The sequence below is a fragment of the Dermacentor albipictus genome, chromosome 2 (assembly GCF_038994185.2).
Source record: "Dermacentor albipictus isolate Rhodes 1998 colony chromosome 2, USDA_Dalb.pri_finalv2, whole genome shotgun sequence".
NCBI lineage: Eukaryota > Metazoa > Arthropoda > Arachnida > Ixodida > Ixodidae > Dermacentor > Dermacentor albipictus.
In genome coordinates, this window is record NC_091822.1 from 89747338 (window position 1) to 89775093 (window position 27756).

Sequence of the window (27756 nt, forward strand, 5' to 3'; positions counted from 1 at the left end):
GCACCACAGCGCCTTCAGCAAGCGCCTCCAGTACTTGAACACTCCAGCCACGATGGAATACGCTCGTGGGAAGGAATTACAGTGCCGACTTCCTCGCAAGGTAGGAAGAAAGACGCACGACAGGCCTCGAGCAAACACGTCTCGCTGGGTGTTCTGTGTACTACGTAGACAAACACAAGTGGTACGCGTAAGGTAACATTTAACATCACGTCAACACTCAAGATCACCGCCAGATATTGTCAGTGAACGCAAACAGGACAGGAAGTTTCGCTCACATCCATTCCTACAGTGCGTGGGATCTATTAACAGCGATGCGCTGTTCAAGCTGGGGATTAGGCCGGCGAGCGTGCGCAGCATAACCTCGCCGAGCGACGATGACATCGCGCGCGCCAGCACAGATTCACCGTAGCTGTGCCGCCGCGTACGGAGGCCGCGCATGCGCAGATGCGGATCTAAGCCGTGACGTCACCACGGGGGTATAAAAACAGCTCCGCTTCATCGCCGCGCCTGGCCGCGCCAATAGACCAGCCAGGTCTCCGAGGAGACGAAGTGAGGCGAGAAAAGAGCGTCACTCCCGAGAAAGAGGAAGCACGGCGGGAAAGCAGCCGCTCCGTTACTCGAGAACAAATGCGACAACTTCGGCCCAATTCCGAATATCGCGCCGGTGAAACTGCGGCGATACGTCAGCGAGTTGCAGAAGCTGTGCAGTTACAAGTTATCACACGATCGACTCGTGTGATACGTTTGCAGACAGAGAAGAGCAAAAGTAAATCGAGGTACTCTTTGACAATACAGAGGTTTCAGGCGGGACAGGTGAAGAAGAGGTGGAGGTTTATCGGAGTAAGCATCATCATCAGCAGCCTGGTTACGCCCACTGCAGGGCAAAGGCCTCTCCCATACTTCTCCAACAACCCCGGTCATGTACTAATTGTGGGCATGCCGCCCCGGCAAACTTCTTAATCCCATCCGCCCACCTAACCTTCTGCCGCCCCCTGCTACGCTTCCCTTCCCTTGGGATCCAGTCCGTAGCCCTTAATGACCATCGGTTATCCTCCCTCCTCATTACATGTCCTGCCCATGCCCATTTCTTTTTCTTCATTTCAACTAAGATGTCATTAACTCGCGTTTGTTCCCTCACCCAACCTGCTCTTTTCTTATCCCTTAACGTTACACCTATCATTCTCCTTTCCATAGCTCGTTGCGTCGTCCTCAATTTGAGAAGAACCCTTTTCGTAAGCCTCCAGGTTTCTGCCCCGTAGGTGAGTACTGGAAAGATACAGCTATTATATACTTTTCTCTTGAGGGATAATGGCAACCTGCTGTTCATGATCTGAGAATGCCTGCCAAACGCACCCCAGCCCATTCTTATTCTTCTGATTATTTCCGTCTCATGATCCGGATCCGCCGTCAATACCTGCCCTAAGTAGATGTATTCCCTTACCACTTCCAGTGCCTCGCTACCTATCGTAAACTGCTGTTCTCTTCCGAGACTGTTAAACATTACTTTAGTTTTCTGCAGATTAATTTTCAGACCCACCCTTCTGCTTTGCCTCTCCAGGTCAGTGAGCGTGCATTGCAATTGGTCTCCTGAGTTACTAAGCAAGCCAATATCATCAGCGAATCGCAAATTGCTAAGGTATTCTCCATCAACTTTTATCCCCAATTCTTCCCAATCCAGGTCTCTGAATACCTCCTGTAAACACGCTGTGAATAGCATTGGAGAGATCGTATCTCCCTGTCTGACGCCTTTCTTTATTGGGATTTTGTTGCTTTCTTTATGGAGGACTACGGTGGCTGTGGAGCCGCTATAGATATCATTCAGTATCTTTACATTCGGCTCGTCTACACCCTGATTCCGTAATGCCTCCATGACTGCTGAGGTTTCGACAGAATCAAACGCTTTCTCGTAATCAATGAAAGCTATATATAGGGGTTGGTTATATTCCGCACATTTCTCTATCACCTGATTGATAGTGTGAATATGATCTATTGTTGATCTATTGTCGGAGGAAGCATAACCACGCATAAATTTAGCCGAGCCAAGAATAACCTTGGGGGAGCCGCCAGCTTCGATGTTTTGCCGTCTTCGCGCCACTAGTGCAAAGCTGCCCCAAATATTTTTTTTTTGCTTCTCTTACCTGCTCCTGCAAATGAATTTGAATCCAGTCCGTGGTCGCTAGAAATATAAAGTTGTCATGACGAGCGAACTTTGGGAATCTCTCCTTGTCTTCCACAAAGGTGCTGTAAAACTGCAACTCAAGCCGATAATAAGGAATGATCAGTGTACGAGCAATCCTGTCGAAGCCGCAACTATTCTAATAAGTTTTCAATTTTACGGCGCTTAATTGCAGTCTTTCTGTCTAATAACTCCCCTTATTATTCTCGCAATGTATGTAGCTTATAGAGCCACGAAATCAGCTTCTTTTCGAAAAGCATTAGCTTTTGAGCGCCAGTTGTTGAGAGCTCAGCTCTTAGACGACCGTTCCTTCGTTGAGCTTCGGCGTGATTCTGCGTATACCTTGTAATAAAGCGAACAAGCACAGCGAAAAAGAGAGCAAACTCAGAGCGCAGCGGCGGATGAAAGAAGAGAGCTACAGTAGGAAACTGGAGGAGGAGGCTACAATGAAAACATGAGGCGGAATGTGGAGGGGGAGCGGAGGAGAAATGGCCTGCGCATCCGCTGTGTTGGCGGCGGCCTTGGCATTCGCAGCCGCGTCGGCGAACTTATCTGCGCTGCCGAGGGGGGGGGGGGGGGGGGGAGGGGGCGAGGGTTAAGGGCAAGATATAGTTCGGCGTAACGCGCGCGCGCGGCCACGCGCGGCGCGGTTAAGCGACGTCGGTGAAAAGCGCGCACTCTACAGTCCGGCGTCCCGGCGTAGCCGGCGTGCTTAAGCGCGCTTGGCGAGCACAATGCCGCCGGCGCGGACATAGAGCGTGTTCTATTTCACGCGGCTGCCGCTAGACCAGAATGCACTGCGCGCTGCAGCGAGCAGAAGGCAGAATGGCGGCCTGCGGTGCGCGTACTGACAGTGCGGCTGTGGTTTTTTGAACATCCGTGTGGGATGACAGCGCTAGTGAGGACGCCTGCTTGAAGCGATTTGCAACCTTCCATGTGTATACGATGTGAAACGCATGGACCACCGCGACACAGAGCGCAAGAACAACGCGTGGGAAGCTATACGAAAGCAGTGTGGTCTCGCCCCAGGTAAGCTGCATTTCGCAGCTCCTGTACTAGCTGGTGGTAGTCGCCGAGTTGAGGGCGCTTGTCGAATAGCTTTCGCATGTACATACATGGTCCGCTTCCGTTTTTGACGTAGCCGAAGTACTAGCAATATGAGTGCGATGTTCTGGCTGTCAGGCACGGCGGCCGCATTTCGATGGGTGCGAAATGCGAAAAACACCCGTGTGCTTAGATTTAGGTACACGTTAAGGAAGCCCAGGTCAGAAAGAAAGTGGTTTTCGCACGTAAAACCTTATGTTTTTTTTTTTCTGGCTGTCAGGACAAGTTAACGCCATCCCGCAAAAGTTTTCCTTTTAGCGCACAAACAGGGCGCGGAACGAGAAGCGTGCGCGCTACCCGAACGACGCGCATGCGCCATGTAAACAGCTGTTCGCCGCGGCGATGTTGCGCTCCCGGACGCACAGATGGCGCCAGCCTCGAGCTGCGCGCGCACGCCGAACTCTAGAGGAGGCAAATTTCTTGCACCCCTGGCGTCGCTAGCGCAGCGTATCCGACTTCGCCTGCCGCGGCCTGGCGCGCCGAGAACGCCGGACTATATCTTGGCCTTTAAGTGCCGTTTATAGTCCGACGTAACGCACGCGCGCGCGCGCGCGCGCGCACGCTACGTCACGTCGGCGAAAAGGACACCTCTATAGTCGGGCGCACCGGCGCAGCCAACGTAACTGGCGGCTTCCGACGCGCCCCGACGGGCCCGGCGCCGATTTGGCTCCGGAGCCATTCGCGCGTCGAAGTCGGCGGAACTGTCGCACCACAATGCATTGCGCGCGGAGAAAAAGGCGCCAACACAACTCCGCAGACGGGCTTTTGCGGACGGCGCGCGACTTGGCGAACCTTCTGCGCATGCTCTGAAGACAGCAGCCTACGGCGCGCGCGTTGAAGTATAGAGGGGATGGCATCTCGGCTGGCGCAGCGCAACCGACGTAGCGTGACTGACCGCGAACGACGCTCGCCCGCGCGCCGATAACGTCGGACTATAAACGGGCCTTTACGTTGGCTGCGCCGGTGCGCCCGACTATAGAGGGGTCGTCTTCGCCGACGTGACGTAGCGTGCCCGCGCGCGGGCGTTACGTCGGACTATAAATGGCCCTTAAACGGCCCTTAAGACTCGATTTGACGCTCCATTGGGTGTTGCCTCCGTTGACACTAATGGCACAATTTCGCCGCGACGAAGGGCAGCTCTCATCGTTGGTGGAACGAAAGCGTAAGAAGAAAACCATCGTGCCACGCAAGACGGGCTGTCCCGCAACAAGGGCTACGATATGGCGCCATAAAAGCGCGTCGTTTATATGGAAACATAGTGTGGTGCTCACAGCGTTCTCTTCCTGAACGGTGTACATGTATAATCACAATGGAAGGTATGTACGTGCGGGATAAAACACGTACTGAGATGCGTTCAAATTTCGCATTAGGGAGTATCGTAATCGTCGGTGAATTTTCCAGGCTCCGGTGGTTCGTTCACCCTGTCTAGTGTGTGGCGCTAGGAAAAGTTATTTTCAAGCAATTCGCATCTATAGGCGAATAGATGCAGATGGGTAAAGTTCGCAGATAGTTGGGTCATACTATGACAAAGGTCTGTTATGAAAATTGGTTTTCCTCAGGTTAGTTTATTGTTAGTTGGGCGTAAGTTATGTCTGTTGTTCACTGACGCCGTAAGGTCAAGTATTCATTCGGACAGCAACATGAACATAACAGACAAAAACGATTCAGAGGCTTCGAATTATAAAGGAAGGCTGGGTGCAATCGAGGCATGTCATTGGCTAGCGATACACTAGCATATGTGAGCAGCGACCGACCGCGCACATCAGATACGCTGCGCACAGTAACAAAGTAACACTTGATAACCGTTGCACCGATCCAACAATGCCATAACAATTTTGTATAGTATGCTTTTTAATGTAAAAGTTTGTATGTGTCTGCAGTTCATTACTTTGTGATATAAAAATGCCTTTCATAATATAAAATATCCCCACAGCATTAAATTTGTGTTCTAAGTCCCTGCGGGCTTTGATGGTTCGCTCTCAGCTGACCTCTTGTTTTAGGATGCATAAAAAGGAAGATGTTTGTACACATGTAATGTTTACATGTCCTTGCGTGATTTGCGGCCACATTATGTAGGGTATTATTGACCAATCGGCAGGATACTTTTAGTAAGTACTGATTTCTTTCATCAAGGTGGTACTTCGCGTAAAAGAACACCTGGACTAAAGAAATATGAAAGCAGAAGCGGCTGCCAATTTGGCGTGTGAAGAAATGTTAAGTCATGGCTCTGAACTCATTTTGCAAGGTTTGTTTTTTCTAAGTTCAGTAGGGATAGCAGTAGCTGACTTCAGAACGGGGATGTGAAAGCTTTACGGACAATCAAAAGCGAGAACTTAAGTTGATATCGCAAATATCGCCCCAGCAAGGTGCAGTCACCTGCTTAAACATTAAGGCCATTCTGATGAACAAAGAAAAGAAGTGATATTGTAATATGATGGTGGGTCCGTCAATGTGCTCACTCGTTTGTTCCTTTCTCTTCTTCCAGCTCAGCCATCGCCTGCTACCTGCTGCGCAAGTACGCCCCCAAATCCGAGCTGTACCCCGATGAAATCAAGGCACGGACGCGCATAGACCAGACACTGGCCGCACTTTCAGGCACTGTGCATGCTGTCCATCCCCTGGCAGCGGTTTTCTTCGTAAGTGCGCATGCTTTTTTTTTCGAGATCTTGGTCGCAGTGCTTAACAAACTTTTTCGGCACGCGGTCAAAGTTGGTTGTGTTTTAATGCAATTAGCGTTTTTTGCCTACTTCAGCTATTTTCAGCCTGCCTGCCTATCTATCTATCTATCTATCTATCTATCTATCTATCTATCTATCTATCTATCTATCTATCTATCTATCTATCTATCTATCTATCTATCTATCTATCTATCTATCTATCTATCTATCTATCTATCTATCTATCTATCTATCTATCTATCTATCTATCTATCTATCTATCTATCTATCTATCTATCTATCTATCTATCTATCTATCCTTTTACGGCGACCCAGTGGCCTAAGTTGTCTAATTGAATGGGCCACTATATATGTGCTCGTGTTATGCATGTGCTAGGTACATGTTCGTTGCGCTGTCGTCATTCAAGCTTTATCATCCGACTTTCGTCATGCCGTCATCGCCACGCCACCGTATTCGCACAGTCATCATGGATTCCATGTCACACCCGCATCGTGAGGCGACAAAGCTGATTCCAACGTGACCACCTCAGCTTCATCAACCAACTCTCGCTATGTCGTCGTCACGCCATCGTCGTCATACAGGCTTCGTGATGTAGTCGTCGTCACGTCATTGTCCTTACACACTTGTCGTCAACTCGTTGCCCTTATTCATTTGTCATGTCATCAGTCATTAAGTCATGTCGTCATAACTAGTACTAGTTATGATATGGGCTCTGCCATAATTCTTCATGCCTAATCACCTGAAGCGCTCCGATGGACTGATGTTTCTCCAGTGTTTATTTTAGAGTCTCCTTATTTAGCGAACCATGTTTCGTCCGGTAGGTTCAGCTCTATCTACGCAGCTCACTCATATTCTGCCGGTTCTCCGGATCGTGTGACGTTATAACGTAACCTGAATTCAGGCGTTAGGATTCTGCAAGAATAAAATAAAAACCGTATGCAGGTGTACTATACAAACATAGAACGCGTTATAAACGTAGCCATGAAAATCGGCAAAGAATGAGCCTAAATAAGAGCTTTATACTAATTATTTACTCACATAGGTGGCCAAGCTGCATCCAAGAACAAATCGACATCAACGTTCGGCAACTACACACTTCCGTAGTGCAACGACACGCGGGCAGCAGTGTGGGGCGTGAAAGGGTTTCCTGCAAGCTTAGTCATAAATTAGGCTTAGAGCTATATTGCTTTTGCCGCCGAAATGTTATCCTAACAGCGCGGAAACGTTTACCTACTGTAGCCTATCTCGCAGTATCATCTTAACGGTTTCTGGGAAAGTAGCGAGTACATTTTAATTTTGGCAGCGCTTGCATGCAACCAGAACAATACTTTCAGGCTCTGACGCTCATAAAACTGCCTTTAACGCACTGTACATGCGACTTGTTTTAAATATCTATACGTACGTAGCAGGAAAATCTATTAGATAATTCACACAATCAGCATCCAGTAAGCATCGGCAGCTACGGATGGGGCCATGCGGTGATCTTGACATATATTGACGTACAGTTGACCGCACAGCACATACTATTAACTCACGGAGGTTTATGTCGCATCATAATGCTACAGCAAGAGAATTAGGGCAGGGCTAAACTAAATCAAAGCACGCGATCGCATTCGCGATTTCGCTCCGGTTGGAATAGGGATGCTACTGCCCGCAGACACCGCAACAGCACCGTGGTAAGGCCGCCAACCAACACCACTGTTTTTGACATCAGGAAAGTTTATGAGCTCGTTTAGGAGGGGGCGAAAAAGACTGAGTGCATCGGTTAAAACGACATCCTGGGCGTTTCTCACGCAACTGCCGAGAACATCAGACCAACCGTTGAAGGAATGACTGCATGCTATGTAAATGCTGTGAAATGCTTTATTTTCTGTTAGGAAAGAAAGCTGAGGAAATGGTGAGTCAAATATATTGGTGAGAATGTGCTAAAAAAGAAACAAGAAGTAATGATGTATGCAACTTAGATGTAATTTACACGCAAAATGTAAAATACATTTTGCATGACATGGTATCGTGCTTACAAAACCGTACGGAAATCTGTGTCGCTATAGTATCAGTGCTTGCCGGCAGTAAAGCATTTCATCCAGTGGTAATGTTGTGCGGTAGTGTAAACATAGACTTTACTATTCCATGAGGCTATGTTTTTCTTCTTTTATCATATTTCATTTTTTTGTTGTATTGAAATGATAAGACTAAGAGAGCCTCTACCTTCAGCGATCATAACTTTATCAAAACCGTTTTTAATATCAACGGTGCACTCAAAACAAATTCAAAACAATATTGTAAGCAGCATACTTGTGCGACCTAATAGAATTTCACCCAGATTTGCAGCGAAGGTGTTTTTTTCGAGCTCTTGCAGCAACGATTCCCCTTAACACTCATATTTACACCACACCTTTGGCTGGCCGTCTTTCGTGACATTTCCTTTAGCTTTCTCTGTATTTATTAGGTAAATCACAGCAGAAGCAAAGTGCAAAACCCCGGAAAGACGACACACAGACTATCAGCTCATTCTTTTGCAGGGAACACACGTACACTCAAGATCAAATGTTTGAGGACCAAATGGGCCGCGATCGTTTTTTTTTTTTTTTCGCAACCTGGGCATTCCGGCGGATATCAAGAGCGCATGCGTACAACCAATACATTGTATTAAACCAATTCCAAGCTGCGGGGCTATGCTTGAATGTACTTTATTTTTTTTGCTGCAAGTGCCATGTTTTCCAAACTTTTGATCGCGATTGTTGAGGATGCAAAACATCTTGTTGAAGATGGAAAACAAGAATACCGAGCAATATATCCAGAGAGGTCTAACGTAAGCACTGAAAACCATTGTCTTTGCCCAGAAATTGACGGGAAGAGTGTTCCTATGTTGCTCTCCTACGGGGTCCATGAAATCCGCTTCAATTATTCCTCTATATTACGTATTTCCTTCAGCCTAACCCTAATGTTGTACTCGTCATAAAAGGAACGCAAACAGGTCATTCGCAATAATGGAATAACTTCCCTGCTTCAACTGTTCTATGCCTGATCTGTGTTGAAGGCGTGCTTAAGCCTTGCACGCGTTAAGTCTGTAGGGTTATATAGCTTGTTATGTCTGCTTTACATCCTGTATGTCATGTGCGTCTACGCACCTTTGCACCGCGCCAATAAGGCCGTTGTAACTCATATGTCTGCGTGTCGTCTTTTGGGGGAAGTTCAATGTCTAATGCGCTACAATTTACTTTTGATGCAAGACTGATTTGTATTTTCTTTTTACCGGATTCATATTTGGTGCCACATTCGACGCTTCTAGGCTGCCAGACAAATGTGCGCATAACACTTGTATAACACTTCCTGATGCTGCAATAAGAAATTTACCGCAAAGGGTTTGAATAATTCAAAAAGTGAAATTTGTCAACACATAACCCCTAACATACCCCCCACCCCATTCCTTCCAAATGAGGACGCGGTTGCACGTACACTTCTAATGCACGGCGTCAATTTTTTGAATTATTTGACCACGAGGTATTTTTTGTCATGGTAATGGCAGAAGGAGATGGAGGCGCACAAATGCGTGTGCAATTTACTCGTTGGCTGTTTTTAATATGACGTGTGTACTACATACTATTGCTACATATAAAAATATATACCATAGTAACAACGAAGTTGCTTTATCACATATATGCCTAAACTACACCATCATATTACGAAGAAACTCTCAAAGCAGTAATGTGAAGCACAATATCACATAAGAAAGAAACAATCAAACAACAATGGGAACCACATAAATATTTCATATACGCAGTGACATTAGGAGTAAGGAATGTTCTTATAAACACAATGCATATTTTTTTCTTGAATCAATACCAGCCAATGATGCTACTGTCTTCCAGCCTTTTTTATGCGAATGAAGAGCACTTTTGCACGGTCCTTGTTTTCACAGCCCCAATGATTTCTTTGGGCTGAATGGTCTACGGGTTAATGTCATAATTGTTATAATTGACGATTTAATTTGGCATCTTCGTGTGTCTTGATGCGGGCACATTTACATGAAAGCTGGTCAAGCTGCGATTCCTCATACTTAATTTGGCTTTGTTGTCAAAGACCCATATCACCATCTTCTAATTTGACAAGGTATGTATATCCTTGTAATTTGAAAAGGTATATATATTTCTCGCTGTTGACAGTCGATTATTTTTCCGCTAACTTTCTGCGCAGCGGCCTGGCTTTTTTCTCAAGAAGACGCCCACAGCTCCAGAAGTGACCACTTACGAAGAAAACATTCTCGACAACATTGAGCACCTAGTCGGGGACAGCATGTATGCCGTCGGCGACAACGTCACCCTCGCCGATCTTACCGTACTCTCCCACCTCGCCATGGTTCTCGAGGTAGGGGGCGAGCAAGGAGGTTTATAATACTACGCATGAGGTTCAAACACTGGCGTTTCTGACTGTTTGTGGAACGGTGGTTTGAGCAACCTTTTTTTTTGTTAGTAGACTTCGCATTCATTATTCGGCACGATATAGTATTCACGGGTATTAAAGCTGGGTTACGAGATTTTTATTGCTATTTGAAACAAGCGTGTTCTTTAGAAATTAGTATCACGTTGTGAGCGCGTTTTAGGCTTCCTTCGCATACTACTGAGAAATCCACTGAATTCACACCATTGAGCGCCTCGGTTTGCAAAGCAGAGATAAATAATGTATCTAAAAGCACGCAGGGTGAGAAGAGGTGCGTGGTTTGGGCTGGCTACATTGTATGGTGCAAAGATTAAGAGAATAAAGAGGGACGCTAACGAAATAGACCAAGCACAAAGGCAATCGATTTGTAACACAGAGCGTACTTAGAGTACATAGGCCCGTGGGGTTCAGAAACTTGAACCACAGAGCTATAGTAGTCTGTGGTGGGTTACATTGGGAGTACTAGTCAAAAGCTCTCTGTCCTGATAGTTTACAAACAAGTGTCCAGTCAATCAAGCACTAAACCCATCACTTCCACTTTCAAGAATTCAACGCCTGGGAACGCAAAATCTTTTGGAAGATTTTGGAACGCGCAGTATCTGTCGTTTCGTACTCTTGATTCCCAAGTCGTTATTTTCCTTTTTTGGTGCAACAATGTATTCATTAGGGCCATATAGTGGCCCTGCCGTGAAGCCAATGCATGGCCTCAAAGACGAGAAGCGTCTCGGAGGCCACTCCTTTGCCGCACGTCATTTGCCGCACACTCAGTGGCATCTACTCAGTGGCTCAAATTGGCGAGAGGTGCATTGAAGAGCGGCACTCAGCTAGGGCATTCATGGCGCAGCTCACTGAAGCGTTGGTGTGAAAGACCTTCATTGAAAGGCGGCACAAACCGAGTGCATTTGTGGCGTGACCTGCAAATGCATCCCGTTGCTGTCTTTGAGGAACGCTTGTGCAGTGCGTGCGATTCCGCTCAGCATCGGAGAAGTTTAAGGGGTATTATTCATCATGGTAGAATGGCACATTAATGGTGGCACATCCCTAGTTTCCCAAGTTGGGGCCGAAGACGCTCACTGAAAAGCAGCATACATTTTCTGGTGCATCTCCAGCGGCCCACGTCGGCCTGAAACAGATTACTGAAGACTGGCGCTGACCGAGGCGCCAATTCCCAGTGCTCTAAATCGGTGTCAAAGAGTTCTTACGAGCAGCGATAGCTACCCCGACCGGTACCTAAAGTGATCCATGTCTGCGCGATAAAGGGTCGTTGAATAGCGGCACGTATGTACACATTGCCACATACTCAGTGACTACACTTGATCAGACGGTTGCTTTCGAACCCTGTTCCCTCATCACAGCAGCCCGATTCGCTACCCTTTCACCCATGGACTATCCACTGATGCAGATAGGCGGGTGAATGGTTGAATACAAACACACGCGCAAAGATAGATAGATAGATAGATAGATAGATAGATAGATAGATAGATAGATAGATAGATAGATAGATAGATAGATAGATAGATAGATAGATAGATAGATAGATAGATAGATAGATAGATAGGCCCCCGGAGAGTACGTGAAGTACTCTCAGAATACGAATGCATTAAAACCTTAAGAATTGCGTATATATATATATATATATATATATATATATATATATATATATATATATATATATATATATATATATATATATATATATATATATATATATATATATATATATATATATATTCAGAACAAAACACATAATGCTATACAGAGTGTGTATGTCGCACCACGATGAATTACCTTTGTTAACACTTTCTCTATGTCATCCATATAAGCGAAACCCCTTAGTATGTTCTTAAATGTTGATTAGTTTTATCTCATGTTCTTGAGGAGCTTGACGCAAGCGGAACCAACATCAATATCGATTGCAAGCTGTATCGAACACGATAGCTCAACTGATTTTCAGCTCACAGCACTTTCAGAATGTCCTCGTTCTCATTCAAAATAACACAGTCGGCTGGGGAAGACCGCCGGAACGCCCTTCTTTCTCATCGGCATCGTGTTCAGGCGGGTCTTTTTTAAAGATAACATGCTTGGACATTAGCACTCGGTCATGACGCCAATCTCTTTGGGTTAATAATTGCTTCGCCGTAGAAACTAGGTCGCAGCAGAAGCATCAGCACCAGCTTGTCCAGCTGTAGTTTTTAGTATTCAAGAACTTTTGGGTCCAACGTGACAAGCCGCCTGCATATGTACTTCAACAAAAAAGTAGATGCAAAATTGTTTCCATAGTTACAGCCATTATGAATTTAATTCTCAGTGACGACACAGATTCTGGGCAGAAAGGGTTTGAATAGATTTATGCATATTTCAGTAAAATAGGGGTAGTTATTATGTGTACACCACACATGACGCCCTTACAGCATGCCGTAAGGTGTTATACGAAGTGCCCTAAGCACTTTTTGAGTTTACCGCGAATGCCGCGAATAAATGTACATGAACTTCCATGTTCCTTTTCTGGATTCTACAACAGGCATCTCATATTAGAATAAAGGTACCTAAAAGCGTTATATAGATCAGCTTTCACGCTTTGTGCGTCCGTTCGTTTTTTTTTTCGTAATGCTGTCATCCCGCGATTCTCGTATTCTGTCTATTACGTACTTGCTTTCCACTGTAGTAAAGGCACCGCTGACCTCAATAAATGGGTCTGGGGCATGTGTACACAACCGACGACCGTTTATGAAGTACTTATTAGGAATTAGCGGTCTAAATACTCTTCTCCTCAGACCATGATTGTCAACGTTGCCTTTCTGGGAGACACAACATTTTACTACGAGAGACTGTAAGAAATATTCCCAGTGTTTCTTCCTATTATTCTAGTTCTACAGCTTTCATCTCCTAATCATCATCGTAACTTTCTCCTTTTCACATTTCTTTATTTCTTTCACATTTCTTTATTCTGTCACGGGTTGTTGTTTGTCCTGAATGCGAATAGTGAGTGATGTTTGCCTAGGCATTCTCGCGTTGCCTGCTATATGTAAAACAAGGTATAAAACGCACTCATTCGAGTGGACCACTCAGCTTAGATATTATGATAATTTTTTTGCATCTTCCATTCTGTCTTGCGTCTTCGTATTAAGATAACCGCTTGTTCTTCTTGCGTAATTTCAGATCGACTGCGTTGACCATTCCAAGTACCCGAAGCTTGTTAGCTACTACGAAAGCCTGAAGTCCAAGCTACCTTATTTTGAAGAAATCTACAGGCCCGTCATCTGCTACGTGAAGCAGCACTGGGCTTCGTTGCAGTAAAGTATGGGACTTACATTAGTGACTTAATGAAGCAGAAAGCTTAACACATCCTGCCGCCAAAGCCGGTCAATAATCGACGCTATAAAACGCTTATTCCATCGAAGCTCCACTCTTCCTTTAAGTTTACTTCGCTCATGCATGATGGGGCTTACGTCGAAGAAGACGTTCCTAGTGATCTGGTTATTTGGTGCACATGGCTCCAGCATTTCTAATAAAACCCTCCAGGCTGCGCCCACACTGTGACGCACATAATATGGTCATCACGGCTGCACGCGTGCCATCACGTGCATGCTGACGCGTTCACGTGCAAAACTATGATGCCTTTCAGCATGTGCGTTAAGGGCCATTCCATCGCCTTTAAAATCACCCATTGATTTGAGGACATCGCCGTAGACCATAATATTTCCTGGAGCCCTCACGTAGCTCACATGTAGAGAAAACTTATTTTCATTATATAGCTTTACATGTTTAATGTTGGGAAAAGGTGGAGAACATCTGTGACTTCTTTGTTGGAGCTGTAGAGAGCACTTCTGGCGGGGATTTCTCCGCTACGTCCAGGCAATGTTTTTATACAGGTGCAAAATGAACCTCCGCGGGCTACGACGCGTATGAGCCCAAGCACTGCGACTTTGTATGGGCCTTCCGTGGTGTGCTTCTAGAGTCGTAATCACCGCCATTGCCGAAGACTGCCCGGCGTGTACACACACAACCTTCGTAACACTCATAATTCGCATGCGCCACTTATCCCGCTTCAAATCACCCCATCTAGCTTCTTTGTCTATGGCAAGACCACGTGGCACATTTTACGATGCTGTGACTGTGCCCCATGCACCTTTTACATCAGCCTTCAAGCCCGCTTCGCAGTCATCCACTGCCTTATGCTTCATAAAGCTCGACTAACCTATGATATCCATGTTATTCCAATGAAAATCGACGTGTCACGGATGGCTGAGACAAGTCTCCTTACAAAAATATATCAGATATGTTCTCAGTGTGTTCATCTATAATAAAATGCTCAGTTACTCCAAGCGGCTGCTTAAGTGCGGCAGTACTCCCTTCAAGATCAGCATCACTCACATTCAAGTACTCCCTTGCCATAACTTCAACTTCATTGGAACTTGCGGCCCTCAGGGCAGCTGTTTACTACATACATGCACAGGCGCATACCAGGACCAGCAAGCGGGGGATAGTTCGTGATTCACAGGTTGCACTCTAAATAATGCGCTCAAGCCTAATTCTTGGTTCTCATGAAAAGCTGCTTTCTCAGATCAGAAAATCTGTCCACCCGCTGTTGAAAATGGACACATAATAATATTTCAATGGTGGCCGGGTTATTGCGGCATTATCAGCAACGAAAGAGTCGACGACTTATACGGGCACCTATGCCATTTTGCAGACCTACTTGGTCGCCGAAGTACTTTACAACATTGTAATTCACCGTAATCTTCCAACCCACGCATGTACTCTCTCGACCCTTCATTGCAGCTTCGGATGCCCTCTGGTATGTGCTGGTTTGTGTTCATGCCACGCAACTTCTCAGTCGTCAGCTTTACGAACGCATACTGCTTCTTAACTGACGTGATCGGCAGTGCTTCGTGGAGCGTTTGATTGGTTCGAGACCAGAAAGCATATTGTAATAAAGTGCACCTATTTTGACAGTCATATAGAGACATTACGGGTTGCTTTAAGCCCACTGGAAGACAATGCACATTGTTACGCTAGACCGGCGGGAGCTGGCGATCTTCGGGGAAGCGACTGTCGGAAGGGTGCCGGCAGGTCTGCTGCGGTGGCTTGCTTTGAAAACAACAATACGTCAGCCCCCGCCCGTCGGCGCCACCATGTCTTCTGCGACGACTCGCTTTGTAAGGACCACAATGCACCGCGTCCTCAACCGAACGACGCCGACATGTCTACACGCAGTCGGCGGACCAGGTATTGTTAGTGGATTTGCCGTCACCGTCAAGGCTTCTTTGAAGTGGTGGAACTCCTGGAATAAGTTTTGTGGCGTCGTCTTACGGTTCTTAGATATCGTCAGTCAATGGACAGACGCGGCGGCCACTGTCTGCGGGGTCGACACTGGGACCAAGAGACGCCTGCTCAGGTCAAGACCTCTGTCCGCGAGAACCCTCTCACCTCGGTGTATTCAGTGAAACCTGTGCGGGAGTGAGTGGGTAAACCCTCTCCCTCAAAGGCGGGTTGGCTACCGTAACTTGGGACGCACCGAATTGGTCGACGGTTGAACGGCCGTTTACCCTCACCTAGGGATCTAGGGAGGACAGAGTGTTTATAAGCAGCTGTTGTCAGCTCTTCAGTGTGCATTGTCGTTGAGTCATGCTAGACTGATGAACTTTGACGTTCTCATGCACATACTGTAAATAAATCTCATATGCCTCGTTCTCGATGAGAACAAGTCTCTCCCTTCAACAACGTACTCAGCGTAGATAAGTTCGACGACGGCATGGACCAGCTATCATCTATTTCATGCCCGACTCCAAACATTAGAGTACGCAGAAGAAAAATACAGGCACCTTGGCCTCGACTGTCATCTGCGCGGCGAGCCACAAGCACGACGATGGACATTTCGAACACGACTGAACTCTGCGACCGCCTTCGCCTCTGCCAGGTGAACATTATTACCTGCGTACGTGCGAACGCCCAGCAATTGTTCTTCCTTTCTTTCTGCCTGGTTCCCATCAACATAAAAGCCAAGCACTCACCCACACGAGATCAATGTCACGAGACACCACCTCTCCCGCTGGCCGACACCTGTTGCTGCTTGTCTCAGATCTCACCCCTGATCACTAGTTGTAGCTGTGCTAGGTTATGTCTCGAATCCAGCTCCATATGGTAGCGTGGCGGAGGCTTCGGGTTGAAGAAGTCAGAAGGTCTGAAGTGGGGAAAATGGTATCCAATAGGTCTACTGGCACAAGAAAAAAAAACTTATCTACATCATTGAATAGGGAAAACAGAAACCAGTCAAGTGTTTAGCAACAAGCATCTGGATGAGAATCGTTTCCATGGCTCCTAGCAGCTTGTTTTCTCCCCGCACCGTTAATATAACAGCTGTGCTCCAACCCGTCCTCATAGCGGTGTTCAATCACACACAGTTCACAACCCACCAGGACGACAGCTAATCAGGAAGCACAAAGAACACTGTCGCAGACGGAATATCGGACCGGCAACCCCACCGAGTTCCAGAGGCTGCAAAGGCTGAGAGAGGGTATGGCCATGACAATGGGAGGTATCTTTTACTCGCAACTGGTCTTCCCCACTACTTCTCAGTAGAGGGAATGTAATAGTTCATGGTGGCTTTTTTCTAGGAAATCTCCATGAGCCCTTGGCGTCATCTGTGCCTCCACCGGACTGGCAAGACTTTCTTCCTTTTGTGGCGCTTCTTCTCTTACGATAAGAGGTCGTTACACGAAAATTAGCAGCACCCAGCATCGCATGGTAACTCTCCCCCGACTCTCTTTCCAGCGTAATTCTCGCATTCCAGTCTTGCGCGTGATAAGCAGCACTTGTCTACAGCAGTCATAACAATGTGCACTTCGCGAGGCCTGTGGCATAGTGCGGGAGCAATCCTGCAGTGCAGTACAATGAACGCAGATAGTGCGGAAAATCTTAACGGCCACGACAAAAGCAGCTGCATCGACACGAAGAGCATCCCACCACGACTGACAACCGAGGAACACTGGGAGTTCGGCAATAAAGGGCTGGGTTGTGGGTTGGGCGAGAGTACATGGAAGGAGCGTAGTAGCCAACACGACCTGATTACTTAGCGCCGTTGTGGTTATGCTTTGGGCTGTTTACGAACCGACCCTGTTGATATCAATGTCGCGAAGTGCTGGTCTTCTTTGCAGTTTTGAGCATGCAATTAATTGAATACTAATAATAAATATGTGTTAAGCCATTTCTCCGTTTATTTTTGTTGTTTACTTTATGTATGTCCACATAAATCAATCGCAACATGTTTTGTTGCGCGATAGCATATATCTTAGCAGTGATGTGTGTTCGGCGTGTGGGTACGCGAGCTTTCATCGGTTATCTTGCAGAACAAAAGAAATATGTTTGTTCCAGGCTTGCCCTATAATCTTCTAGCCTGTATGTTGTGTTTCTTGTCATTGGTTTTTCACGTTCAATGCGTTTACGCGAACCCGACGCTGCTCGAGGCATAGAGTCTCCTAGGAAAATTATAGCGTGAACCGTGTCGCCAGTATCCGCGGGAGCTGTACACATGGTGATTCATCCTGCACGTTAATGATGTGCAGTACGTGGATCTGCCTCAACTTCGCTCTTCCAGCCTCGGAAGGCTTTCCGGCTTTAAGAAAAAATTCCATTTCTAACCAAATGCTGCGTTATAAAACGAACGATATTGCAATATTTCTGCATATGCGCAGAGTCTCATTGCCTTTTGCGTTAACAAATTATAGCATTGCTTCAAAATTTAAGCCGAAACAGAAGGATGAGGCACAGCAATTAAAGCCTCGTAAAAGTTTCACGAAACAAGCACGAATTTTACAGAAATGCCTGCACCAAACATAATTCACATGCTGGCTAACCAATTGCCGCAACAGAGCTCCCTCTAGTAAATTTTTAGTAAGATCCATGTTTCGAACAGTCTGACGCTCAGCGTACGCCTAAATCTTTCTTACGCTGTAAAAAGAAATGAACAGAATTACGCATGGCAGCAGCCAGTTTCACCGAAAAAAAAAAAACAATTTGCGCTTATAATGAACACTAGAATAAGCTGCATAATGCACAACTTTAAGGAAGTGCCATGGCGCTGAAGTTGAACTAGATGGCTCGCAAAGCTAGGCGTATTTCTTCATGCGGTTCACACGCTTCAAAACAGAAAACTCGCTGAAAACCTGGTAGAAACAACAATTTCAAATAATTTTGTTACGTTAACTTCATGAGCACGAAGTTTTCTTTATTAGGTGTTAAAAGTGCTAGATAATTAAAATGAGCGCTTCGGCTAATTCGTTGATGCGTTTATGGAAAGTTGCTTTTTGTGCCATAAAGGTGCTGAAACGGTGCTTCTTTTCTAAAATATTTTTGCATTACAGTCACAATAGACCTCAATGCACCTCTCACGTGCATGCATACATACCTGAGATTAAAACTTACATTCGATCACCTTCCACAAAACAAAGGCATTATATGCGCGCGCGTGCCAGCATTCTTGCGTGCGCGCGCGCGTTTTCTTGAGCGAGCGTGCGTGTGTATTTGCGCGTGCCTTCGTGTCTGTTTCAGAACTACTTTCGGATCATCAGAAATCCAGTAGCGCTGCCATCACTATGTCGATCTCACTGGGAGTGGAGACGTTCACTAAACGGTGTGCGAGTGCCCGGATACGGGGCCCACTTCAAGCTTTATCCGTTCGAGCACCCTCAGAACTATGGAAACTTGGACACTGTGGCTCGCTCCAAATGCCTCGGCATCGACGCCTCGCACGTGTACCTGATATCGGCGCGCCAATATCAGTTTCCCACCTACCGCCCAACACTGCCGCAGTTTCCTACTTTTACCCGGTCGTCTGCGAAGCGAAGTTCAGCTCTTCGCCAATACGTTCGTCGGCTCGCTATCGCGCCCAGAGGGAAAGAACGTTGCCCACGTGTCTTGCGTGTAGCTGCGCTCAAGGCCTCTCGGTAACACCCCCCTCTGCAGTGGCGCCGCGCTTCGCGAAAGCTGTCTACACGGCCGTTTGTGCAGCTGTCAGCTATAAAGTGCGCCCCATCGCTCGGTCGCCCTCTGTACCATTCTCGGTCCATTGAGCCAGGCGGAAACCCTCCGGAGACGATTCCCACGCGCCATGCCCATCACTCTGTACAACTTGCCAGGCAGCCCGCCCTGCGGCTTTGTGCGTTGTGTCGCCAAGCACATAGGCGTCGAAATGAAAATCAAGAACGTGGACTTGGAGAACAAGGAACACCTCGGTGATGAATACCTCAAGGTAAGTGAACACTTCAAGAAACCTCTCGTGTCACTTTCTTTCAATGCTTTATTTCTTCTAATTCATCAACTTTCTGCTAGCAGAAAATTACCTTTTAGTCTTAGCTTATCATTACAAAGTAGTACTTCGGCTTATTTCACGTGCGAAGAACGTGGACGCTTTTGCAGAACGTTCGCCGGCTACGCTTATCCTTGAACTCCTGCCACCTAATCTTTATTTCGTGCTCGAATAACTTGCGAATTCTCATTTTGAGTAATTGTGCATTCATTTTGTTCTTGCGGAGTTGGTGATTGAACCCAGTATTGAGTATAATGAAATTGTTTCGTGCTGTCGTTGTTATTCCGTGTTTTTTCTTCTCGCTAGATAGTCCCGTAGTATTTCTAGTTGTTTGATAGTGGTGTTAACTGCTGTGTTCACTTGTCTTTCACTGAGGCACCCTGGTTCCCCCTCAAGCGTTAAGTAGCCCATTTTTGGTGGCGCGCCATGGTTTGAATTGGGCCTTGAGCGAGAATCCAAGAAAGAAGCAGATAGAAGGAAACGTTGTTTGCGCAAGCCTAAAGCCGCTGACGTTGTTTACCTCTCCGGTTTCGTTCTCGAACTGCCACAGACGCTATATTTATGCGTTAGCCAAGTTGCCTTTATCTAATCGTATCCAGTTCCCGCTGGCGTACACGCCCGCGAAGAGTTCAATAAACTGCGCAAGCACTAAGCGCGCTATCTGCAGACTCCTGCCTCTTGTTTTTCGCGTGTCTTTGCTCTATTGTTCTCCGCGATCAAATGTACTCTTAGGCTGAACCTTCCTTAACAACCTTACATAATGATATTGAGTAGCACTTTAAGAACCGAACATGCTAGAAATCCGAAGCCCCCAACTGCACCGTATCTCATAGCATGGGCTGTTTCAAGACGTTAAACGTTATCGCATTTAACGGACTACTAGCGCAGCTCAATCGGGTGTAGCTATAGTTGGAACTTGCCATACTCTGATATCGCAATAAGCACGTAGGAATCGGGAATAAATGTTACGCCCTAATCCGGCGTCGTAGGAGTGTTGGAAAGAAAGTCGCGCTTCATGGGGGAGCGTGGCTAACCAGTTACCGAACTAATGCCACTGATTTCGGTCTACATCACCACTTTCAATTTTAACGTGTAGCTGGTCTTTAAAGAAAAGTGCCTTCAATTATCAACATATATGTGGGCGGTAAGATTTGTAACTATGCAGTTACTAATGTAAATAATTTATTTGCAGATTGTATTTTCTTGTCTTTTTATTGTAAACTGCGCCCGGCAGAGCAGTAATATTTGTAGTGGCATAATTCCAATGCTCTGCAGGCTTTTTTTACATGCTGCAATTTAAAAAAGAAAGGAACCCATTGTATACTCAAGCGGCCAGTGTGCTTGCTCGTCGATAATTTAAATGCTCAGCTCAATGTGATGTCGATTTTTTTGGATTGAATGGCCTATAATAAAGATCAGTTTGATGAGTAGCTTTCAAATGGGGGGAAAAGAGGACGAATGTGGTAATTAAAGACTGCACATACGTCAGATTATCTTCTGCTCATGAAAATGGAATAGTGTTCAGGGGGGTAGTTTGTAGTGCGTGTTCTTGCATAATATTGGGCAGGATAAGTGTCCTGCGAACAGACTAGGCAACGGCAAGGCGAAAGAGAGCGGCGTTTCAACCTTCAACTTGGTCTTTCATCCTCTCAGCTTCATTTATTTCCCATTCTGTTCGCCGGCGCTCTCTTGCTTAGAATAAGTGGTATGAAAGTTGATTTTAGGGTTCCAACTGACATTCAATTTCCTTCCCAGGTCAACCCTTTCCACAAAGTACCTGCCATTGACGACGACGGCTTCGTTGTTTACGAAAGGTAAAGCCGGAGTGTTTTCGAATCGCTGGTCGTACACGTAACTGTTCGCTTACCCCCGAGGAGGCTTGAGTGCGGCTTAGTGACTGTTCGTTACCAGTGCGTTTGACTTCGTGAAGTTGCCTACAGGGTAATCTGGACCTCTAGGTGACGTTCATTATTGATGTTCCACCACCATGGACATCATATCATGCTCGATTGAAGCTATAGTAATTTGACTGCAGCGAAAAAAAAAGCCAACACAAACTATTATTTCAGTAACATTTTGATATGTTAGGTTGCATGGCATCATTCTGAATAGACAAATATGTGGCGGGTAAAGTTCATTGCTCAATTTTGTTTGTCTAATGCATCGGAAGGCATACGAGCGCTGCTGAGACGCCATGCAATGGTTCTGAAAATATTTTTACCTTTTCAAAAACTTCGAATTAACTAAACGCCGAAGACTGACTTCGAATGAGGGGTGTGAAAATATATTCTTGTAGAAATAGCAGAGATTCTACCACATTTTTTTGTTGTTTTTGAGGTGCGAATTGTAACGTTTGGTCGAATCAGTGCTCCTCTCACTAGCGCAAAGTTGACACGTGTAAAGATCTCATCTCTCTATATTCAGAAACCTTCACTTTTGCCAAATCAGTTCTGCGGAAAAGCGCAAGGTGGTGGAAAGTTCATGGACACTTTTCCTCCCCCCGACTGTAGTGTGAATAATGGAGCAATACTCGCGGCTACACCGGGCATATCCGCGTTAAAATGTGTCGCGTAACATGTTCGAGGTGATGTGTTCCTAATTTGCAAGGTTCTTTTTTAGCCATCTAGGCAGGCGCATGTTAGTTCGTAACGGTCACCCACTTCCGCAGTGTTGGCAAGTTGATATAATCCAGATTGTTAGGCACCGGGTAGTCTTGTTATCGGCGAGACAATTTGCAGTTAACAAGGACATTATGTGTAGAGATCACTGAATTGCTTATCTATTGTATTATGATATTCAAAAGCCGTCAAGGAAGTCCGAAGTTTGCACAGGACTAAATACGATATAGAAATCTTTGCACGCCTTAAGCAGTTTGCGTTTAGCTATCTTCTTGGTGTATTACACTTCCAAGATGGGTAGCTTTTCTAGTGTTTTCAAGATTTGTTGTTAATAACAGAATAGCGTACAGGATATCTGTCACTGTGCCAGCATGCTTGACGTGAGCTAACCGCTACCTTGCGTATGCAAACCTTTGGATAACCTTTAGTAGATAGATATGAAACCGTCAACCCTGACTGCGCCATCTGAACCTTTTTAAGTTGCAGTAAATGCCCGAAATCTTAAGATCACTGTGTCTAGGCTTTATTTGGTACAGTAGTGATAGCCGTAGCCGGATTATTTCGGAACTGAGCTGTGACGACTTTGATATCATTGAGATAAGGCAGACGCTTGTCTGCGCACAAATTTCGCTACAGCAACGTGTGAACGCTGACGGTAGGAGAAAGGCTATTTCGAACAAAATAGTAACAAAAAAGGCGCTTAGTTATATTGTGGCAGAAGCTTACTCCTCCTGCCTATTGGACATTTTAAGCCGTGCAGTCGCTCAAATTAGTCGTTCTCCTCTCGCAGCATAGCGATCGCCTACTACCTCCTGCGCAAGTACGCCCCAAGATCTGAGCTTTACCCCGAAGACGTCAAAGCACGGACCCGCGTTGACCAGGCCCTCGCTGCCCTCTCCGGTACTATCCATCCCCAGGCAGCGGTCTTCTTCGTGAGTTCGCATCTTGTCCTTTCAGATTCCGTGCATAAATGCTTCCCTGTAAGGTATTGTTTTTTATTATGGTTCTAAAGTTCCCCTGCATTGTTCTGAGATGACATACAGAAAGAAAACACGAAGACAGGATCTCAGCAGGCGTCCATGTGCATTTTGCACGTGCGTTAGCACTTCTTCTGTTTCGATAGGTGACAAGGAAATTGCATTGTGAAATCCACATAATATCGGTAAGCAGCAGAAATTCTAAATTAGCATTCTTGCTTCACGCTTTCTTTCCTTCTGTTTGTATACATGTAGACAGTGTGTGCTCTGAAGGTCAGTAAAACAGTTGGTAATTGGTTCACTTTCTTGTGCGTGATCGTTATTTCTTTGTCTGTCTTCTGTTGCAACGATGCAGTGCCGCTTAGCATCAATGGTCAATTTCTACTAATTAGCCCTAAATGTCAACAGCAGTTAGTCGAAAGTTGTGATATTTGTTGAGCCACTCACTAAGGCCCTCAACAGGGCAGATGCTCCTGCGCTTCTTGCTCCTTTAAGAGGTGGTCTATTTATGTGTTGTTTATTCACCCGTTTGCCTTTTCTAGAAACATGCGGCACATTGCAGTGCTGCAAAACAACAGCTGTGCAAAATGTTTTCGCTTGTGATTATATAGTATCAGAACTGCCCTTCAGCTGTTTCCGTCCAATTGACTCACTGTGAACCAATTCGTGAAAAAGGAATGTCTCCACGAAACCTCGTAGTTACAGCGCAATGTTACAGTGAAATGGAATTGAGGGGGGGCTCCAAATGAGGCATCACGAAACCCCGATTGCAAGCCTACGCTTGTTATGAACTCGCATAGACTGCGAAGCTGCACCAGAAAGGTATTCACATTCTCCGCTAGGCGATTCCATACTCCCACCTCGGCAGCGCACACTTAGCTTCACGGCGCCTGACGGATTGGCTTGTAAACTGAGCCCCAGATTACGCATCTACCCATAGTACATTCTTCCGCCCAATTTCTGTTCCAGCAGCAAACAAAATTTAATCTACAGAAGTATGTGGTTAACATACGAGCTTACAAGCTTCTTGCCAGCTTCGGAAAAAAAGTACCGAGTAGGCTTCAATTTCGAAGGGGTTGCTTTAGCCGTCCATTTACAATAGCGCATATCACGCTATACCTAGTAATGCGTGCGAGCTGTAGTAAGATGTCCAAACGTAGCGAGAAAATAAAATTACAGCGTGGGTATAAAGGCAATCAAGATGCCTGTATTGAGTAGTACTAGTGCGAGAGAAATTGGTTTAAATATAAAGAGCCTACATGACCGACCTCACTAAATCAAGACCGAATTTCCAGGAAAAAATTTTTCTTTCGAACGCTTTCATGATATTTTTAGATGATCCGCTTTGAGTGCAGTCATGCAAGTACACTGAAAAACGTCAAGTATAGCAATCATAAAATTGCCACTTTCGAGTAAATGTACGACTGTTTTTTTTGGGGGGGCAGCTATGTTTAACGGTCGCTGTTTAAACTTTGCCTAATGATAAGTCATAACATCCAGATTACTTGGTTTGTTACAAATTCTGCGACATCAAGTTCTTCCAGAATGGCGGGCAAACAAACCGCATGGTTTATTAAACCCCTTGCTACTTTTCAATGCTTAATTTTTAAAAATGCCTAAATGCTCATGTAGTCTTTCATGCACTTTCATTTCCAATAATTTACGCTTCATTTAGTTTAGTAAGTACAAGTAATTTCCGCTATGTTGTCCTTGGTGTCAATGTTTGTTGGCTTCTTGTATCACTTTATTGTAGTTTTTTTAGCTTTGCTTGATTAGCAAAGCTATAACCAGATAGCTGATTACTATTTCTTGGATGACCTTGTGTTCATTTGAGTCGCATGGCATTTGCGAAAATCTAGCGACTGCTAGACCTCTCGTGCTTGCACGACACTCTGCAATCGTGAGACACTGACACCACCATGTGTTGGGTGAACTGCCTGGCGGTATCGTCACGGCGATGAATACTTCACGCCACCAGCACTTTTTTTTACCACCGCGAATTCATCGTTGCCACTTTCTCTCTAGCGCCCTCGCTTCTTTCTCAAGACGAAGGCCAGTGCTGAAGAAGTGACAGCTTACGAAGAAACTGCTGTCAAAGGTATCCAGAACCTCCTCGGGGATGGAAACTACGCCGTCGGCAACAAGCTCACCCTTGCCGATCTTGCAATTGTCTCGCACCTCGTTCTGGCTCTCGAGGTAAGAACGCAAACTTTTCTTTAGGATTCGGTTCTTTCAATGAAGTTTCTGCCTTTATGTAATTAGAATGACGATCTGCGCAGTTCCTTTTACTTGTAGCTTGGTCTGGCATTCACTTTTCAAGACAAAATATTGCTGCTTTAGAACAGCCTTTGTTTGCCATTCAGAAATCATTACGATATTTAATATAGAAACAAGCCTAACTTTGTCAGCCTGTTATTCAGTTCCTTCACACGTTACTCAGACAGCCGTACAGCTTATTTAATTCATTGCCGTGTTTTGAGTAACAGAGAGGGAAGGCTTCATAGCAAAACATTCAGGTTAAGCAATGCTAGCCATTGTTGGCAACCCTGTACTCGCGCAAGAGGAAAGCGGATGGAACCACAATGAAAGCGCACATACTTAATAAAGAGTGTACGAACTTTGGCCGTATAGCAGGCAGTGTAATCCGTATGTTTTCATAGGTCCGTGCAACTCGGCAGCATGAGTGGCACAGACACGCGGAGACAGAGGCAGCAGAGTGGCACGCGGAGAGTGACGTTGGAAACACTGACCTAGAGTTCTGAAAACGCATGGCTATCATAGTCATCAAGCATGTGAAAATCATTTCCCTTTGAGTGCGAAAGCGCACATGGAAAGGCGCAAAAAAGTCTCTGAACGAAATTGCAGGTATATCCCCGTTCCGAGACCCTATAGGCGAGATTGCAAGTTGACACGGTGCCTTGCATTGCGTCTGTGTGTTAGTTGTCTTGTTTGGACGCGCCTTCTTATGGTTTATTATTGACTGTAATTTGAATTTTCGTCTGCGATTATTTGAAACCACTCCTGTAACGGTCGCAAGTGTTACTAACGGTATATGCAATTAAATAAATTAAAACATTGCACTTCTACCTGATTCAGTATTCGGTTTGTATGTTCTGTGCTATTTGATCTTTGTTTACGGTAGTTCTAACACTTGGCAGTTTGGTCTGTGTTCGCACGCAGCCACTTTCACATTTCTAAACTTTCTTCAGGAACATAATTTTTATTTCATGTCTTCTATCGAAAACTCGGTTTTACTTGTGCGTTTGTAGTACAAAAATAAATGGGTCACAAACTGCGATACGTATTTTATTATTCTCGCCGATGGAATTAAAAATAATAAATGCTATTGTTTAGGACATTCTGTAAATATCCGAGTACACTCTGGCAAAAGAGTGCCAACATTACGGCATGTCTACTCGGCGTATATTTTATACTATCAAGCACGAGGCAGCGGATATGTGCTCATTTACCAGCAATTCGCTACGGCAATTTCAATTTCGTTTGCGAGCGTAGTTAACCAATAGTGTCCAAATACGTAATGTATCTTCATCGCTAGCTGCGCCAGTAAGCTGCCATTGACATCTGCACAATCCAGTGCAAACATCCAGCATTACTGACAGCTACAGATTGCAACAATTAGAACAGATTTCCGGCATTCTCCGTTCACTCTATTGCTTATTTCATTCTTTGTGCAATTTTACAAATTCAGCCTGACGTTGTTCCATGCCAGTAGTGTGTTAAGTGCCGCTTTGCTCATCCTGAAATGGACAGTCAATGACTTAATGATTGGCTTGGGTTTACCATCGACCACGTTTTAAGGGCATTTTGGATGAGTGTTTCAAACACTCCCCGTCACGTTGTGAAGGTTACTGCGGCTTTTCAGACAGACTACGAACTTTGTATTCAACGGTAACAATTACTGTCAGTTATTTTGCTATTTTATTTATGAGCAACAGATCCTTTCCTAAGCGCCTTCGTTGATTTTTTTTTGTACTCTCCCTTCTCTTTCCTTAACATCTCACCTAGTAACTTAAAAAGACTTGCTCAGTCCGAGGATTCAGCCCTCGTTTCTGTTACATTATATTTCTGCCTTTCCCAGTCTCTCTTCCCCCATTCCTATTGCGATAACCAGTTGCTCTGCTTGCGTAATTTCAGATCGACTGTGTCGACCATGCCAAGTACCCGAAGCTTGTCAGCTACTACGAACGCATGAAGTCGGAACTGCCTTATTTCAAGGAAATCTATGGAGGTGCTATCTGCTACATTAAGCAGCACTGGGCTTCGCTTCAGTAAACTACAAAACTTACGCTACCTAACTAATAAACGAGAAAGTTCATGTTGTGACTGCAAAGCTGTCCTTATACGGTGCAATGAAAACCGCGTTGCTTGAAAGCTTTCTTCTTTGGGTTTACTTCGATAGTGTCACCACTCTCATTGCGGAAGTCTTTCTTGGTT

At 45.5% G+C, this 27756-nt stretch overlaps 2 protein-coding genes across 3 annotated transcripts in view; both read left to right on the forward strand.

Moving 5' to 3' along the window:
- The window catches only part of LOC139055994 (glutathione S-transferase 1-like), a 36326-nt gene extending 17113 nt beyond the window's left edge, over positions 1-19213 (forward strand). The window contains exons 3-6 of one of the 2 annotated variants that reach the window (XM_070533728.1): positions 5766-5916; positions 10157-10327; positions 13559-13697; positions 18950-19213. In XM_070533728.1, the coding sequence (XP_070389829.1) occupies positions 5766-5916; positions 10157-10327; positions 13559-13696 (460 nt within the window). In that variant the 3' untranslated portion in view covers position 13697; positions 18950-19213. Of the gene's footprint in view, positions 1-5765; positions 5917-10156; positions 10328-13558; positions 17598-18949 lie in introns of those variants that run through there. The other variant, XM_070533727.1, reaches the window with a different exon arrangement.
- Positions 19214-19360: 147 nt separating this feature from the next.
- Positions 19361-27652, forward strand: LOC135900980 (glutathione S-transferase 1-like). The gene is made up of 5 exons (XM_065430605.2): positions 19361-19649; positions 21462-21520; positions 23115-23256; positions 25327-25497; positions 27457-27652. Exons 1-5 carry the CDS (start codon positions 19509-19511, stop codon positions 27592-27594), a joined length of 651 nt encoding a protein of 216 aa, XP_065286677.2. The 5' UTR covers positions 19361-19508; the 3' UTR covers positions 27595-27652.
- The last annotated feature ends 104 nt before the right edge of the window (positions 27653-27756 follow it).

What these genes read in the sequence shown, in the direction of transcription:
- LOC135900980 (XM_065430605.2), top strand. Translation starts at nt 19,509, where the DNA reads ATGCCCATCACTCTGTACAACTTGCCAGGCAGCCCGCCCTGCGGCTTT. An exon ending in TCGGTGATGAATACCTCAAG is followed by an intron (nt 19,650 to 21,461) that starts GTAAGTGAACAC and finishes TTTCCTTCCCAG; the next exon opens with GTCAACCCTTTCCACAAAGT. An exon ending in ACCTCGTTCTGGCTCTCGAG is followed by an intron (nt 25,498 to 27,456) that starts GTAAGAACGCAA and finishes GCGTAATTTCAG; the next exon opens with ATCGACTGTGTCGACCATGC.